At 44.6% G+C, this 17,280-nt stretch overlaps 1 protein-coding gene across 6 annotated transcripts in view; it reads right to left on the bottom strand.

The window, feature by feature from the left end:
• KLF7 (KLF transcription factor 7) overlaps window positions 1–15,517 on the bottom strand; it is a 111,817-nt gene extending 96,300 nt beyond the window's left edge. For 5 of the 6 annotated variants that reach the window (XR_009504279.1, XR_009504278.1, XR_009504277.1 and 2 more), the window contains exon 1: window positions 14,971–15,517. Coding sequence is in view for 2 of the 6 variants with exons in the window: in XM_059928545.1 (XP_059784528.1) it covers window positions 14,971–15,072 (102 nt within the window). In the remaining 4 variants the exon portion in view is untranslated. The remainder of the gene's footprint in view (window positions 1–14,970) is intronic. The other variant, XM_059928546.1, reaches the window with a different exon arrangement.
• Between the last annotated feature and the right edge of the window lie 1,763 nt (window positions 15,518–17,280).

The following is a 17,280-nucleotide window of genomic DNA, read 5'->3' on the forward strand; positions in this document are numbered from 1 at the left end:
CTATGAATAGGGAGCATAAAAAAAGAGATCATGAATGCAAAAACAGGAGGAAAATGTAGGCAGGCACATCCTGGATAGGAAGACAAATGGTTTGCATTCTGCTTCTCTTTCACAGAAGAACTGTGCAAGGACATTTGAAGCCCACATAATGTCTTTCTTTCCTTTTTCCTTTTCTTTTCCTTATTTTCTATCTTTTTTTTCTTTCTTTCTTCCTTTCTAGGGATATTTTTTCAGAAATATTTTAATAGCTGCCAATTCACGCAGTAAGATAAACAGCTATTAGTTAAAAAAATTAATTAATATATATGTTAACAAGATAATGAACCTGGACCTTTACTTAACACTCAGAGTTTTTAAAAAAGAAAAAAAAAGAAAGAAAGAAAAAGTAATTGGAGATTGGAGAAAAGGAGAAACACCCTGCATCAAGTAATTTAATGGAATGACGGGGTTTTTTTTAACAGGAAAAGAATGACCCTGAAAATCACCAGCTGGTCAAACTAAATGATATCCTTAGTAATATCAGGGAGCCAATACAAAAGAATAAATTTTTTTAAACACCCCTAATGTAGACCAGCATCCTGAAAGCATTAGAAAATGAAGGCCAAGTGCCTTGCTGGCAGTATTTGAGTGCCAAGCGTAGGAAAAAATGCAAATTACTTGATTCTCCGGAAAGTACTTTATTATAATGCCCTGGAGTTCTTCACACAAAAAGCATCACTTCCTCAGTGAAACAAGTCATATAAAATCTACTTCCACACAAAATAAGCAGTTAAAGCAGTTAATGGGGTTCTGTACAACATGCTTCTATGTCAAGACTAAGAAACCTCAGAAATGGTTACATGTTTTTCTACCACAAAAAGGAGTTTTTCCCACCACTGACCAGTTGGGTCTCAGGAGTGACAAAAGAAACAGTGACAATGGCAGTCATTTGTTAATGAGGGCTGTTAGACCAAAAGAACTTTTTGTTTGGTATTGTCCCATTTCACTCCCATTTCCACCAAGAAGAGGCTGCAAGCTCAGGAAACATAGAGTCAGTTTCCAAATTGGAAAATGTTGCAAATACCAATAAGTAATAAACATGCTCTGCAGACACTGCTCAGCCCAGGCGGGGAGAGGGGTAAACCAGATGGTCTTTTCCAACCCAGATTTCGATGATCTACAACAGAACCTGGATGACTAGGAGAAATTGAGAAGCAATTTGGAATCTGCTTTATAAAACAGAATCCCAAACAAAGACATTCAACAAGGCAGAGAAATCTAAAAAGAAATGAAAATGGATTCCAGGTAAGAGTAGTAATCAAGCCAGCTTGAGACTGATAAATATATAAAGGTTGTCCCCAAATCACAGCGTTTTGGAGGGGAAGGTGACTTAGAGAGCTGCCAGTCTGAGGGTCACAAACCCAAATGCATGCTCACCTGGCCAGAAATCAGAAACTAATAAGCAAGGTAGAAATAGTGGAGACAAGGTTAATTGAAGAGTGCATATCTGTCTAAAAGCATTCCAATTAAAAAGAAATTGAAATATGTATGCTGGCCAAATAAAACAGCTCGTGAAGCCAGTTTATCCCAGGACCTTCCTGTTTGTATCTCTGATCGCTGACTATTCCTAACTCTACACTACTATATACACATGAGGAAACTGAGGACCAGAGAAGTCACATTATTTGATGATAAGCACAGAATAGTGTTTGTAGGTAGCAGAGCCAAAATGATAGGATTATATTACACACTGAGATGAAGTTAAATAGAAAAAATGGAATGACATTAAGGCAAAAATCCTGCATGCCCTTGGATCAGGTGTACTAAGTTCACATGGGTTATTCTTTCAGAGGCCAAATTATATTATCATCTAGCTAAACACAAAGCTTCTGAGAACTGGGGGAAGATGTATGTATGCAAGGAGAGGTTGTACCAAAAAAATAAATTAAAAAATCCTAAGTAGTCAGAGTCAGATATTCAATTTTTCAAAAACAATTGTTAAATCCATAATTAACTTTGTCACAATGGTCCTGAGTAAGATGGCAAATGGAGCTCCTGACTTCCATTTTCCAGACAGGAAAAACGAGGTACATCGAACTCGCATGGCTTTTTTTTTTTTTTTTTTTTAATGTATTCTTTAAAGTTACATGTTCAAGGTTCCTTCTAGACACTCCTCAAAGAGCAAGGTAAGGAAAATCCTTTCCATACTTGGTACTGGGGAATAGTACATTTTTAAAAATTGGATAAGTTTAAGACTCTTTTTTTTAAAAAGGGAAATACCAAGGGAAAAAAATCTCACTGAGATACGTGAAGTGGTGTGAAATCTTCCTAGGAAATCCACGAAGTGCAGAGAAGGATGAGAACATCCTCCCTTGGGGCAGCTGGAAACAGATGAGACAAAGAACTGGAAACCTTCTTTCTGGGAGCCCCCTCCTGCCAGCCAATGGGACTTTCCTTCCCTGGATTCTATGTGTCTAAGAAAACACAAATGCACGCTCCTCAGGAGGAGGAAATACAGTCTGCACACAGGGCTGGCATCTCCGACATAAATCTCCCCATAGGTGCTGGGCTAAACCTTCAACATGAGGAAATAACATTCGAGTTTTATAGCAGCGTATGCGTGATCCTTCCCCCTCCCCCATAAAACTCCCAACATGAACAAACACATCAAATTATTGCTTTTCAGAGGCCAATTCAAAAACACCCACTTTATCACAGAAAGAATATTCCTTGTGTATGTGATTGCTTCCATTATGTCTTACTTGAAGGGGGGGAAATGAAATAAAAATCCTATCGGAGATATTTATAGATCTCATAAAACCAGATTCACTCTCATAAGCTGCTGTAAGCTCAGTCATCAGGTAAGGCAGAGAAGGCAGGTGTAGTAACCAGCACTATATTATAGTATATGTGCCTAATTCTGGCTCGTAAAGAAAAATAACCGCATGCTGGAAAAACTTAAGGGAAGTAAGTCAGAAGTAAGACTGGAAAGAAAGGGAACGAGTTGGACATTTGTGTGAGCAAGTCAAGCAAATTCCAAGGGTATCAAAGGAGGCTGAGTTTTGGGGGGGCAATGGATATTGCTAGTATTTCCCCACTTCTAAGCACCAGTGACTTCGTGAGAGCTCTCTTGTGGGATGGATAAAGGAACACCATGTCCAATGCCCAGCATTCTCCCTGGCCTGGCCTTTCATCATTCACCTTCTCTTAGACACTCCAAAATCACTGGGATCTTAGAGAGACCAGTGATACTATTTAGAAAAAGAGCATTGTGTCACTCTGCACTGTTTTTAACGGGAGGAAGGATGGTTGAAAACGGGGAAGGAAAGAGCATTTGTTGAGTGGATGCCATGTACCAGACACTGGGCCAGAGAGCCAACAGGCCTGCCCTTACCTAGGCATTATTAACTCCATTCCACTGGGCCAGAGAGCCAACAGGCCTGCCCTTACCTAGGCATTATTAACTCCATTCCACTCATGACAGAATGAGACTCAGAGACGTTAGGTGACATTCTCAAGGTTCCAGCTCTGCCTGATTTCAACGCCTCGTGTAATTTGACTACTGCAAACACTATGACGTTAGGAGCCCTAGCACAACCCAGTTCTTTTTCAGATGAGAAAACCAAGGCCCAGAAAGCAGACCAGAAAGCTGTTCAAACCCATACAGTTCCACTGAGTCCCAGGCCATGAACTTTGGCTCTTGCCCTGGTGTCTCCTGCCTAACTAGAAGTCAGTATAAATGTAAAAATTCGGAGTCCTGAGCATACTGCCCGGGTTTGCATTCTGGCTCAACCACTTCCAAGTTGTGTGACTTTAGGCAAAGTCATTTAATAACTCGAACCTCAACATCTCCATCTGTAAAGTGGGGATAAGAAGAATATGTATCTCACAGGGTTGGTGTGAGGATTAAATGAAATGATGCACATAAAGTGCTCAGATGAGATCATCTCTAGGAAATATTTGACAGATATTAGATATTATTATGATGCTTATTATGATAATAGGCAGAATAGCCAAGTGGAAAGAAGGAAGAGGGAAGTGTGTTCCACCACTGGTTTTGCAACTCATTTGCTTTGCGGCCACATTAAGACAACTTGCTTCATCTTCCTCTGCCCCAATTTTCTCACCTCTGAACGGGAAATTCTGTAATACCTGTCTGTTCCTTAGTTACAAAAAGAATGTGCCAATGACAAGAGATCCTGAGCAAAACACCCTGAGCCCTTAAGAAAAAAAGCTCAATACAGATGTTTGTTAGGCTCTCACAAGCCAACATGAACACCTCCGTCACAGAGGAAATCATATCTTGGTCCATATCAAAGAAAGCAAGAACCTCGATATAGGGAGGCAAGTGCACAGGGGAGGGCCGAGCCATCTTGGAACACAGAAAGCAAAGCCAGAGACGCGGTCTGCCGTTGAGCAGCATCTCAGGGAGCTCATGGAGAATCGGTTCTGCACAGAGGCCCCCTCACAGAAGACACCCTTCACCCCTTAGGCAGGAACTGTGCTCTATTAACAGGGTCTACAGTGGCCATATGAACAAACACTAAGAGCTCAAAAGGTAGGGATGGGGCAATCTATTTCCACTCCTTTGTGTGATGAGCGAATTTGCCGCCTCTCCAAAAATAAGAGCCAGCACTGTGACCACTCCATTGAATTCCTGCTACCTCGGCTCTGGAAGGTGAGTGTGAAAGCGGGGTCAGGAGCAGGCGGGCACTTCCTTGCAGAGCAATTGCTCCACAGCTAATTGCCATTTTCACGGCTGGGTTGAGCTTTCCAAAAGACATCCTTCAACCCTAAGCTCTGAGCTCCTCTCATGATGTTCTCTCTTGCCAACCATACCCCCATCAAAGACAGTTTATAGATGAAAGGATGTAGCTACAGTACATACATTTTTGCAAACATCACAGTTTGAAATAGAGGCATTTCTAAGGCTTCTTTGTGAACATCGCCACATGCCCACAGTCATTACCACAAGAGCTAAAGCCTTCTATGGACGAGGAGGCAGCCTCCTTGCCTGAATGTCCTCAGCGGCAATTCTTCCACAGTTTATTTTGGCTCCTCTTACTAGAAACATGGGTCCTTTGAAATTCTTTATAAACAGAGTCTATTTGCAAACAGTGAGGTCAGGAAGAAATATGTAGAGCTGCTACCTAATGCCTATCTGGCATCATCCAACAAATGTTCGTGCATGCATCCATCCCTTTAAAACCACAGAGCAGGCTGAGGTAAGTGGAAAATCATGGTCGAGAGCCTGCTGAGAATGAATTATTTGAAGCACGGCATGGTTGGAGTTTAATGCCCACCACCACAAAGGTACCAGAAATGGAATTTGACCAGGTTAAGCAAACCTCTAGTGGGTCATAGGAAATGTGAGCTAAATGAGAAACACTTTAGGGTAAGGGAAAGTAAAACAAGAAAGATGAAACAACACTTGGACAGTTGCTATTAACCAGGGAGCTGGATGAAGTACATCCACCACTGTCCTGCTTTATTGTAAACCTCTATTACACTTAGATTCCAAGTTATACAAGAAATGAAATATTTCCATATAAGTAGTAGCCACCTGCAACTCTGATATCTCTGATATTAACCCTCTATAGATTAATGGCTCAAAGCCTTGGCTGCATATTGGAATCACCCAGAAGCTTTAAAAAAACACTGAGGGAGTTCCCTGGTGGCGCAGTGGTTAAGAATCCACCTGCCCATGCAGAGGACACGGGTTCCAGGAAGATCCCACATGCCGTGGAGCAACTAAGCCTGGGCGCCACAGTTACTGAGCCTGCGATCTAGAGCCCGCAAGCCACAACTACTGAGCCCATGTGCCACAACTACTGAAGCCTGCACGCCTAGAGCCCATGCTCCGCAACAAGAGAAGCCACCGCAATGAGAAGCCCACACGCTGCAACGAAGAGTAGCCCCTGCTCACTGCAACTAGAGAAAGCCCATGCGCAGCAACGAAGACCCAATGTAGTCAAAAATAAATAAATAAATAAATAAAATTTATAAAAAAACAAAAACAAAACAACACTGATACCTGGGTTCCACCCAAAGGAATACTGATTTAATTGGTCTGGGGTGCAGCCACAGTTGTGAACCATTACTACAGACATAGTCAAATCTTAAGTCACATCATAAGCCCTAAATATCTATTGAGTATCTACCAGGTGCAAGGCTTTCTAAGAACCTGAAGGGTTATGTATTCAAAGTTTATTATCAAAATTATAACCAAGGCATGGACTCTGCTCTAAATCATACAACCTAACTGGAAAAATAAGGCAATGGGGAAAAAAAAGAAAAGAAAAACTATACTACAGGACAAAACTGAAAAGCATCATGAGGAAGTAAAAAGTTCTACACAAGAGTATAGAGGGCTTCCCTGGTGGCGCAGTGGTTGAGAGTCTGCCTGCTAATGCAGGGGACACGGGTTCGAGCCCTGGTCTGGGAAGATCCCACATGCCGCGGAGCAACTGGGCCCGTGAGCCACAATTACTGAGCCTGCGCGTCTGGAGCCTGTGCTCCGCAACAAGAGAGGCCGCGACAGTGAGAGGCCCGCGCACCGCGATGAAGAGTGGCCCCCGCTTGCCGCAACTAGAGAAAGCCCTCGCACAGAAAAAGCGAAGACCCAACACAGCCAAAAATAAAATAAATAAATTAATTAATTAATTAAAGTTAATGGGTTAATAAAAAAAATAAAATAAAGTCTTTTAAAAAAAAAATTGTTAGACCTGCCGGAAGAATCTGACAAATCTACATTAAAAAAAAAAAAAAAAAGAGTATAGAAACAGCAGCAATTACTGTTGGCCAAGGGAAAGGGAGGGAGTTTCCTGGAAGATGTGGCAACCATCTGAAAGTTAAAGAATGGGTAGAATTTGGACAAAGAGACTCAAAGAGGAAGAAAAAGGAAAAGGTTGAAGGAAATGACATAAATGAAGAGAGAAGCAGGAAAAGTACAGTCATTTGATTTGGATGGCAGTTACCACACATGGTAACAAAGGGGGAAACTTGTGACTACTACCTAGACCCAGTCTTGGAACATCGTGACTCTTAGACGTTTGGCCTCATCGTATGTACAAGAGGGCTCCATTGACAGTTTGAAACATGGTGATGGAGGTAGTAAGTCAGTCCAGGGGAGGTGATGGGGCTGCCCTGAGGCAATGGCAGAGCAAGAAGACAGTGGAAGACCATGGTGAAGTACTGTAAGAACCAAATCAATGGGATTTTTCAACCAATCAGAGTGAAGGGAAAGAGAGGAGCCAAAGATGGCTGGACCTTCAAACCTGGATCACAGAAGAAAGGTCAACTCAATAAAAGAAACAGGGAAGCCAGGAAAAGGAGGAAAGAAGTTGATGAGTTCAAGCTTTGGGACATATTCAGCTGAGGTCTTCATGGGACAACCTCAAAAGCCTTAAGTGTCAGCCCCAGGTTGCCAGTTCAAAAATGTGGGCCTGAAACTCAGGAAAATATTGGAGTTGGAGTTGTAGATTACAGCTTTGAAGAAATAAAGAAGTCTCCATTTGGGAAGAAATCTTCAGTTTCTAAGATCTTAGAGGTGAAACCAATCTGTGAGCCAAGTTCCAAGAGAGAATTTTCACCATCATAACTACACTAGAGATTGGGTGGAGAAGGGCCAAAAGTCACTGAGCAGAGTGAAGAGCGCCCTGCGTTTCCTCTCCTCACTAGGGACACTGTGAAAATTGAGCCTTGGCTTCACCCTCCCACCCCATAAGGACTTTTTAAAAACCGCACAGAAGTTGACTGTCTTCCCAACTGCTTATCACAATGTGCAATGTTTTTTGTTTAAATTTGTGAAACATTACCACCTCACTGCCCATCCAACCCTCTCAAGAAATTTTAAAACACTTCAAAAGAGATTTTTCTGAATTGGCACATGATAACTGCTACAGTTTCACGCAGTCCCTTTGTTGGCAAGTTGTCAGAGACAAAGCATTTCAAAACTTCGCATTTGACGCTTTCCACATAAAACCCCAGTTCTATCATCCATCCAACTCCCTACCGCATACATCTCAATGCACCCTCCTTAGTCTCACTCCGTTTGTTATCATTTAAGTGACAGTACTTTTTTTCATAAGGCTGGAGTTGTAATTGGGGGCTTTTGTTTTGTTTTTTCAGTACAGTGTACATTTTCCAGGTTACCACACATTATTAAAAATGGAAAAGAGATTAAATTACACACATAAGCTTTCTCCAAGATATTCAATAGCTTGGTTTAGGGCCCAGACAATTCCAAACTTCCGTGCACTAGTATTGTTCAAGGTAAAATGGGGGTTTTCTCGCTTCCCTTTAAGGGGAGAGGGGGAAAGAGAGAGGAGGAAAGATAAGAAGTGACTCAAAGTATATACAGAACAGTGTGATGAAAAGCAAGCAAACTGATTTGGGCATCTGAAAGAGTACTGGGCCTGGGACCACCATCCATGTTAACAACAGCTGGGTGACCTTGGAAGGTTCAATGCCTCATCTGGCTTCAACAATCATTTGGTCCTAGCATAGTGTTTTAGAGTTAAAGACACCAAGACCCTTTCAGGATTTGAAATTCTAAGATTCTCTGGGTCTAGCTTTGGTACAAGGCCTGGGGCCTGACTTTCAATATGACCTCAGGAAACGTCAATAAACCCATATTCAGAAATAGATATTGCATTAATTATTTTAATGACCTATAATCATTTCCGAATGACACAGACACGGATGCTGTTTCCTGGCCATTACGGACATGTGTGTTCATTCACACTGTCGACTCATCTGCCCTAAAAGGGCCACCAGCCCCATTACACCATTAGCTAAAAAAGCCTAAGAGAACTTAGTAAATCTCAAGCATGTTTTATAAGCAAGGTTGTAACGAGGTGGGTAAGTACAGAGAGGCATGGGTCAGTGTTCAAATACTGGACTTAAAATCTCCTTTTTTTCGGCAATCCTGTTCTAATACTGTATTACTTAATTCTGGACATGCTCACTCTCCCCTACTGCAGTCAAGCTCATAGAGGGCAGAACTATATCCAATTCAAATTCGCATCACCCAAACAGTATTTTGCACATAACTAGAGCAAAGGAATGAAGTACTGACTGTGAAATATTTTCCATATTTTAATATAAACAGAGAAAAGCCCACAAGGTGTGACTGACTGCCTCTACCAGCTCAGAGGCATGACCAATCTTAGGTAAAAGCCTGTTCCAGTAATGCTCAGTCAGGAATGGTATCACTATGAAATCAGAAGTCACACCACCTCAAGCAGGCTGATTCTGGACTGATCACAAAGCTGCTGCTGACCCCCTGCTGTCCACATCTATGTCACGCATGTGGTGGATGGGGCAGCTGGAAGCTGCTCTAATGGAGAGTGCAACGGACACAATACACTTAGCAGGACCAAGTTCTCAGGGTCACAGCAAAATACCAAGTGAGGAAAACAAAAAGGATTCGAGGCAGGAGAAATGATTCTCCAAATTAGCAGCAGAAAACGAAGGCCAAGGAACAAGAAGGGAGAGCAACAAGATCATGACCAATCTTAGGTAAAAGCCTGTTCCAGTAATGCAATATTTGATTTGGGGAACACTTAAACTGAGTTAGGACAGCTTCTCATGTGGATGCTCTAAAATGAGCACACAATGTAACTGGGCGGAGGAGTGTTTCTTCACTTGTGGATGTTGCATGTAACATTAATGATTAGATGGTGTATCTTGTTCCACCGACTTTAACACCATTAGTACTTATAGAGCTTCCTCATCGCTGTACTAGGTAAGATTTGGCAATTTGGGTTAAAATATTTCCACCTGTTAATGCTAAGCAAGCACTCAGCTAATTTGGGGAAACAAAGGGGTTTATTTGTAGGGAGATAAATCTCCACCCTTCACCCTTCTGGCACCACTCAGGTTACGTTGGGGAGCTGTCCTAAACTTTCAGCAAATCCCAATTCCAAACATACATGCTAACTGATAGATTGAGTGAACCGGAATCACAGAGGCGTTCTCTGCATTCACGAATCATGGAGTCCAGCAAAGGTGATTTAAAACCCGTTGCACACTACTGACAAACTGCAGAGATAGTGGGTGTCTGCCACCCCATCTGGCCAGCTATCCTATCAACATGAGCCAGTCCGGACTGGCCAGAGGAAAACTGTCTTCTCTCCCAAATAAGCACACAGTGATTAAAGAAGACTGCATTGCCTTCTTGTACTCAAAAAGTTAAAATACAGGAATTCTCTGAAGGGAGAAGAATCTGAAGATTTATAAGAGAATGGCTACTGAAAGCTCCATTAGGACCTTCTCTAAATTATTCCCATTTAAGTGGAGAGGCAAATAGCCCCCACTGGCATTTATATTTAGAATGGGCTGGGAGAGAGGAAGAGCACATTTTGAACGCTGAAGGTCTCTGACATCCCCATACATAAATCATTTCAGGGTGAGGTGTCACATCTTCTGCTCTGCCCTTTAAATGGATTGGACCCCAACATCACATCCTCCTCAGGGTAGGGAGTGGGGGTGGGAGTTTCATGGAGAACAAAGAAGTCACCACTTCCTTTATCCCCCCAACTAAAGACAGATGTAGTAAAAACATCTGCGTTGTAACATTCACTCACTTTAAAATACCGAACTGCAAACAGGTAGACTGAGTGATAATGTTTGAGAGTCCCTAAATCTACACAAAGATGTATCTATTAAAAAGAACATGGAAATTAAAATTAAAAAGAACATGGAAAGGCCAACTGTGTGATAGATGGCATTCACATGTGCTTTCATTTGTAAAGCTACATTTATTGAGTGACTGCATCCTTATTTAGAAAATCTGGAGAACAGGGGCAGTTCTGATTTTTTTTTTCATCTATCAAGTCACTGTTTCAAATTTAAAAAAAAAAAAATAGAGTTATGGTAACTAAAGAGCACACAAGTCACATACAAAAAAGAAAAAAAAAAAGCCAGCTATTTTATCCTTTCAGTGTGGTTAGCAAGGCTCCTTTGTGTCTACAAATTTCCCTGGGTGGTGCTGTTGCCAAGAAATTCTAATTCATGACAAGGTTTTCTGCAAATTGGGGACAGAGGCAAACCTGCGGATGCAGGGACCCTACAGTTTGCTTTGTCTTTCTGGCTGAGACAGCACCCGGCTGCTCGGGCCTGTAGAAGGCAGTGCAAAGGCAAGATCCCAACGTAGGAGAAGCAATGTAGCTCACAGATCAAATCCCATCCCTTGCACCATGAGGCTGTTCTTGGCAGGCAACCATTTTTGTAAGTTGTCCCCTAGAGATGCTTCATACCAAAGGCCCTTGTAAAAAGTGTTTCAGGGTGCCTGAAACCAAGATGAAATTGCAGTGTTATGGGGACACTGTAGTTCTTACAGTAGCCAAGTATGCCATTAGTTTAAAACAATGGGGGAATGGGGGAGGAGGGAAGAATGTTCTATGATTTATTTATTTGTTTCCAGTAGCAGTGGAAAATTTTCTCTGAGCAAAAAGGAGGCCTGAAACTGACCCCATCTGCCAATTATGAATCAGCATTAACAACAAGCATAATTCCATAAGAGTTTTCAAGTAAACATACCATGCTCCTCAATGGCATGAAGCAAAGCTAAGTGCAAATAAGACTTAGAACATCATTACTTGACCTGCACTCATGAAATAGCAGTCTAGGTATAAAGAATATATCCAAATTCTAAAAGTCTTTGTAGCTTCCCAAAGAAAAATAACCATCAGTATTGTACCAAATCCTTTTTTATTTTCCAAATCAGCAGTGAGTCCAGAAAAATCATGATTTCTAATGGCAACAAAACTCATGAATGGGTCCCCCTTTATCCATCATCAAGTGGTACCCTATATGCTACTCTTAGTTTCTGTCCTACCTTTGACTTTTTCCTACTTTTGCTCAGACAGCTCTTGGAAATTTTCCTGCAAGTTTCCAAAGAGCTTAAGGCTGGTAGCCTTAAGAGTTGTGCGTCAGCGGAATTCCATAAAATAATAGACCACATAAGCACAGTGTAATTTACAGTTATATGACAGGCAAGGATGATGCTACTTGGGCCAAATGCTTAAGTATGCAGTCAGGGCCCAGGAATGGAGAGCTGTTAATGTAGGATGTCCATGTGGATTTAAAAATTACACCAACAATGGTTTTCATAGTTGGAGCCGTATGAGGCTAAGACATTATTGCCCAAAAACCCAATGTCAAAATGACGACCCCTGTGACAGGAGGGCCATGACAAGCTCACTGACTATTAAGCAGAACAATTACCTCAGACTTGAGTTTAAAATAAAATCTCCAAAGAGTCCATCCTTAATTTTCAAATGCACAGCTGTTCTTGAGTTTATCATCCAAGCCACTCTTTCTTACGAACCAAATCAGACTATTGGAATCTCTGTACTTGGCTCATCTCCTCAAGGTACACTGTTCGCTTTCAGGACTACATCTAATAACTGCTCCTCATTTGACCTCTAAAATTTGATTACCCCCGAGCATCAGGAAACTTCCTCCTGCCTGGGGTTCTTTGTAGCAACCTTCTTGAGCTGATTTGAGCAAAGGAGCCTTAAAATTTCACCATGTGATGGTTGATTTAGAACCAACAGTTGCATATAACCACACTCCCCTCCTTTATACTCAGAAGAGGCAAGAGGGAGGGGGCAGGTAGAGGGAGGAAGGAAGAGACAGAGGTTGGAGGTTATGTCATCAGCATGAACTTGGAGTCACAATCACCTTTACAGAAAGCATCCGTGACTACAGAGTCCACAGAAGAAAGCTCCTTGGAATGATATCTCATTTAGGACCGTGTCCTCACAAGTTATGTTTCAGTATGGATTATGAGCATGCCTCTGAAAGAGCTTGGCAAAGGGTTTTAAGCTGAGGGCAGTTGGCAGTAGGAGAGGATTAAGGCAAGAAATAGGGGGGTGAAAATTTCTTTGCCCACAGATACAAACTAAGCTAGAGATGCCCTGAAGGAGGTGAGATGAAGGATGAGGTGGGTGGGAAGCGGAGAAGGCTTCTAAGGAAACAAAAGATCCAATACATCTTCTCATTATCAAACCAATGATGTTTCTTTACAGATCTAGACTTTCTCAAGGATGCTCTAACCAGATCTAGAAAAGCAGGTTTCCTCTGGAGAGGCCTTCCCCCAAAGCAGGCTTTACTACTGTGAAATCTTGAACCAAAACAAAGTTGGGTGATTCATCAGGAGGGAACGTTGTAACAGATAAAGCCAACTTTCTTCCCTCCAACCCTGCTTAACAGTTAGTCACAAACAAGGGCTGCCTTGGGCAGGCTGACTAAATCAACAGATTCTCTTCCCTAACCTGTCTAGACAGTTGTTAATAGGCAACCGATTCAACACCAGTGGGCTGACAGTGTGAAATGAAGACTATTTCAGAAAATGAAATTCTGGCAACCTTTTGGTTTAATTAGCATGTGAAATAAAAGGAGGAAAAAGCTCTACTGAGACCCTTCCTGAGATAGTCTCATCGAGGATGGGGGGAAGGATGCACTGGAGAAATGCCTTCTGCTGGAAACATGTGAGCTGTGCGTGCGTTTAGAGAAAGACAAAGTCAAACACATCTGCCAGCATCCTTGGGCAGGAATGTATGTGTGGAAGCACAGACACCAGAGGCCAGTACCTGGAGAAACTCCAGCCTCAAAATCAGGGGAGAACAGCAACTAGCAACAATGGTACACAGGATAGGCTCTTTATACCAAAAGCCAAACCTGACTCACTAAAACAGCAACTGTTACATCCCAGGCTCAAACTGGCAAATCCCGCTTTGGATCCTGGCAGAGGAAATTCAGCTGTTCATTAGCCTTAACAAGCTGCTGTCACGGAGCAGAGAAGTTACATGAGCAGCCACACACCAAGCCTCTTGCCGCCCTCCCCAAGGGCAAGCACGTTTCTCCCAGACGGACTGTGCACGTTCACACTTCCAATGTGCAAATCCGAACTGTCTTCTTGCACGTTCCACGATGCACACTGTAGAATTCTGAAAGAATGTTCGTGTCCCTCCATCCCCACCCACCATCTTTCCTGCAGAATGTCCCCTCAGCAGCTCCTAATCCTTACTGAGAAAACCACTGTTTCCGCAGCAGATCTAGCACTTTCCACTAACCAGCACTTTCTTTATTCCACTTCACAAAGCCCAGTGAACTTGTCACCAGCCCCGCTTCCCCCTCACTGGGACACCTAGCCAACTTGGCATCGGTGCCCTTCAGCATCTTAGGAGTTTCTTGACTAGTCCTCTAAAACAAAGTCAGAGGCATGGAAGCACACACCACCCTTTGTCGGAGGTTGTGCAAGTGGAGAGGCACACCAAACGAAAGAGAAGCAAGGACACCCACAGAGGGTGTTCTCCTTCTGAAGACACCGCACTGGGGAAACCTACAATGCACGGTCAGCATGAGATAGATACATCTTCCCATCCTCTTCCTAGATATCTTTGAGTATCCTTTATCACTGGGCTCCTCGTCCTCCTGCCCACCTTCTAATCTCAAAATTAAGTTCCTATTCTTTACTGATACTCGCTAATTACTAGGAAAACACTCCGCTTTGCTCCTACCCCCTCCCCCCATCTGACGGTCGTTAGCACCAGTTGAAAGAGATGAACCGGATTTAAGGTACCAAGGAGGTAGAGCTCCTGCATGTAGGGACGCGGTACCTGTCTGTGATGGCTCGTAAAGCCCCAAACCACCTTCCCACCCGGCTCCTCCGAACCCCAGAAGTTAGGCAGGTCTCTGCTGGGGGGCAGTGAGCCGCACAACGTGTGCGCAAGGATGTGTGTTGGTGACTGAAACGCAGGCAGCTCGGACCGGCCGCTCAGCTCAGCACACTAAGGGGTTAGGGGGTGGGTGGAGAGGTAAGCATATGACTGTTTCCGAAAACATTTTAAACAACAGACAGCCAAAAAGGGGGGGGGGAATTAAACAAACAAACAAAATTCAACCCCAAGCCCACACCAACGCAGCCCCTGCGTCTCCGCCGCCACCACACGATTTACACAAGTAATTTAAATCATTCACCTGCTGCCAGGTCTCCTCCAGGGATGGCAAAGCTGAGAAGTAGCCGGTGTCGTGGACAAGTTGTAGCTCCTGGAATATACTATAACTAGCCAACACGTCCATGCTGCTGCTGCCGGGCAAAACGGGAGGAGAAACCCTCCCCCGAACACAGTTGGGTCTGTTTGTTTGTCAGTCTGTCTGGCTCACCCCCCAAGGAGGCAGACATCCAGTGGCCCTTTTGTTTTGTTTTGTTTCAGTCAACTAAAAAGGAAAAAAAAAAAAAAAAATCAATGCAGAAGAGAGGGAGAGAGGAGGTGAGAGAGGAGAGACTGAGTGGGGTGGATGGAGAGAGGCATCCAGCGTGTACAGTGCAGACGGCTGCCAGGAAAAGGGGACTTCACGGGAGTAACAATTCCCTTCCAGGGCTCTAATCACTCCAGCTCGTGGATCAGGAAGGGGGATGCAAACTCACTGACACGAAGCTGCCATCTATTTCTGCAGCGCTGTTCGCTCCTAATGCAATCTTTGCTCTTTATTTTGGGAGGTGGCATTTTTTTTTTCTCGCGATCGCTTCTCTCCCCCCCTTTCCTTCCCTCCCCACCCCCACCCCCATCCTTGCTAGTTTGTAGTCTCTCCACCCCCCCCCCCTCCTCCTTTTCTCCTCCTCCTGCTCTTCCCCCTCCCCAAACTCCCTCCCTCCGCCCGGCTCTCCGCGCAGCCGTGGGATCTCGGAGGAGGGCGTCCATTAGGCCGCGTGTGACCATGTATGGTAAACAGGGGGCTCATGAAGTCACTGAGGACCAATGGGCAGCGTGGAGCAGGGCCTGGGGCGGGGCTTGGCCCTGGCGGCGGGCGCGGATTGGCACGCTGCGAATCTCCCTGCTGCCTTACAAGGCGGTGCGAGGCGAGCTATTTTTAGAGGGCTATATAAGGGGGCCGAAGAGGCCGTGCGGTGGCCGGGGAGTGCGAGCGCGAGAGACTGGGAGGGTAGCGGCGACACTTGCACCGGCTCCCGGGACGCCGAGGCGACTGGGCTCGGGCCGCACGCCGGCCTCCGACCTTCCCTTGGGCGCCAGGTGGAGCCCCAGGCGGCCGGAGCCTGCGCCCCTCAGAGGGGAGAGGGTCGCGTATCGCCGTTCTGGCGTGGACGCGGCCGGTCAGGAGGTGAAAGTCCAGAATGCGGGGTTAGGATGCCTCCCGGAGGAAGAGCGAGGCGGGAGGACGAAGAAGCCGGCTTGGGGAGGAGGGCAAGCCGCTTCCTACTCCGCCTCCCTTCTAGGCCCGGGGACAGGGAACCGCGAGGGCGGGGCAGCGCAAAGGAGTTCCTCACTTCCTCAAAAATAAACCGGGGGGTTGGGGGGAGGGGGGAAGAAAGAAAAAGTCACCAAAAGCCCCTTCACGAATTCCCCACAGGCTGCCAGGGTGCAGAGAAGAAGCGCCAGAGAAGGAAGCGCCACACAATGGAGCAGAACAAAGGGGAATGCGCGAAAACAGCAGCCTGCCCCCGCCTCGCGCGCCGCGCGCAGTCCCCGCCCCCAGCCCCGCCGGCGCCCCTGTGCGTGCCGCCGCGCCCCGCCCCGCCCGCCCAGCCTTCTGACCCGGCGCCGGGGACCGGGTGGGGGTCACACTCGCAGTTGGAGATGATTGGAACTGGACGTTTTGCTGGAGAGTGTGTTAAAGACAATAAAGGGAATCCTTGTAGACGCGGGGTGTAGGCAGGAGCCGGCAACTTGCTTGGGGGCTTAAACATGAGACTTCCCATGTGGCTTGGAGAGAGGGTGTCCGTCTGTCTAGCTGCGGTGGTGAGAGGAGGACCCGGATTGCGTTATGGCGCTAACATATAGAGATGTATAGATAGAGACCCTATTATCTCTTAGCTGAACTACGCACGTTGTGAGGGTTGACCGCTTGTTTGCTTGACCTTAAATGGTTAGTGTGGTTAAAGCTTCCCCAAAATGCAGTGTGAGCTGAACTTCCACTTTTGGAATCATTGCAGAATTTGGTACTTATTCTGAAATGAGAAACTTAAATTCAATTCATAATGGAAGAAACACATCCACCTTAATCGCCTTTCTCAACTGTCTCTCCTTCTGATTATGTGGGACTCCATATCACAATATTTCGAAAGTTCTACTTTATAGAACAAACACAGTTTGAAATTCAGTATTTGCCAGGGGAAATTAAATGGGAATTATTGAGTTGAGAAAAGTCTAGTTTATTTGCTTTTTGATGTCTGGAATTCTGTTGGTCAGATCTCCAGCATCCAGTGTATGTGTATAATTGGTGAATGTACTGTAAGTGTGTGTGCATGGAATGTACAAGGATCTTGGT

The sequence above is a fragment of the Balaenoptera ricei genome, chromosome 7 (genome assembly GCF_028023285.1).
Source record: "Balaenoptera ricei isolate mBalRic1 chromosome 7, mBalRic1.hap2, whole genome shotgun sequence".
Classification (NCBI taxonomy): domain Eukaryota; kingdom Metazoa; phylum Chordata; class Mammalia; order Artiodactyla; family Balaenopteridae; genus Balaenoptera; species Balaenoptera ricei.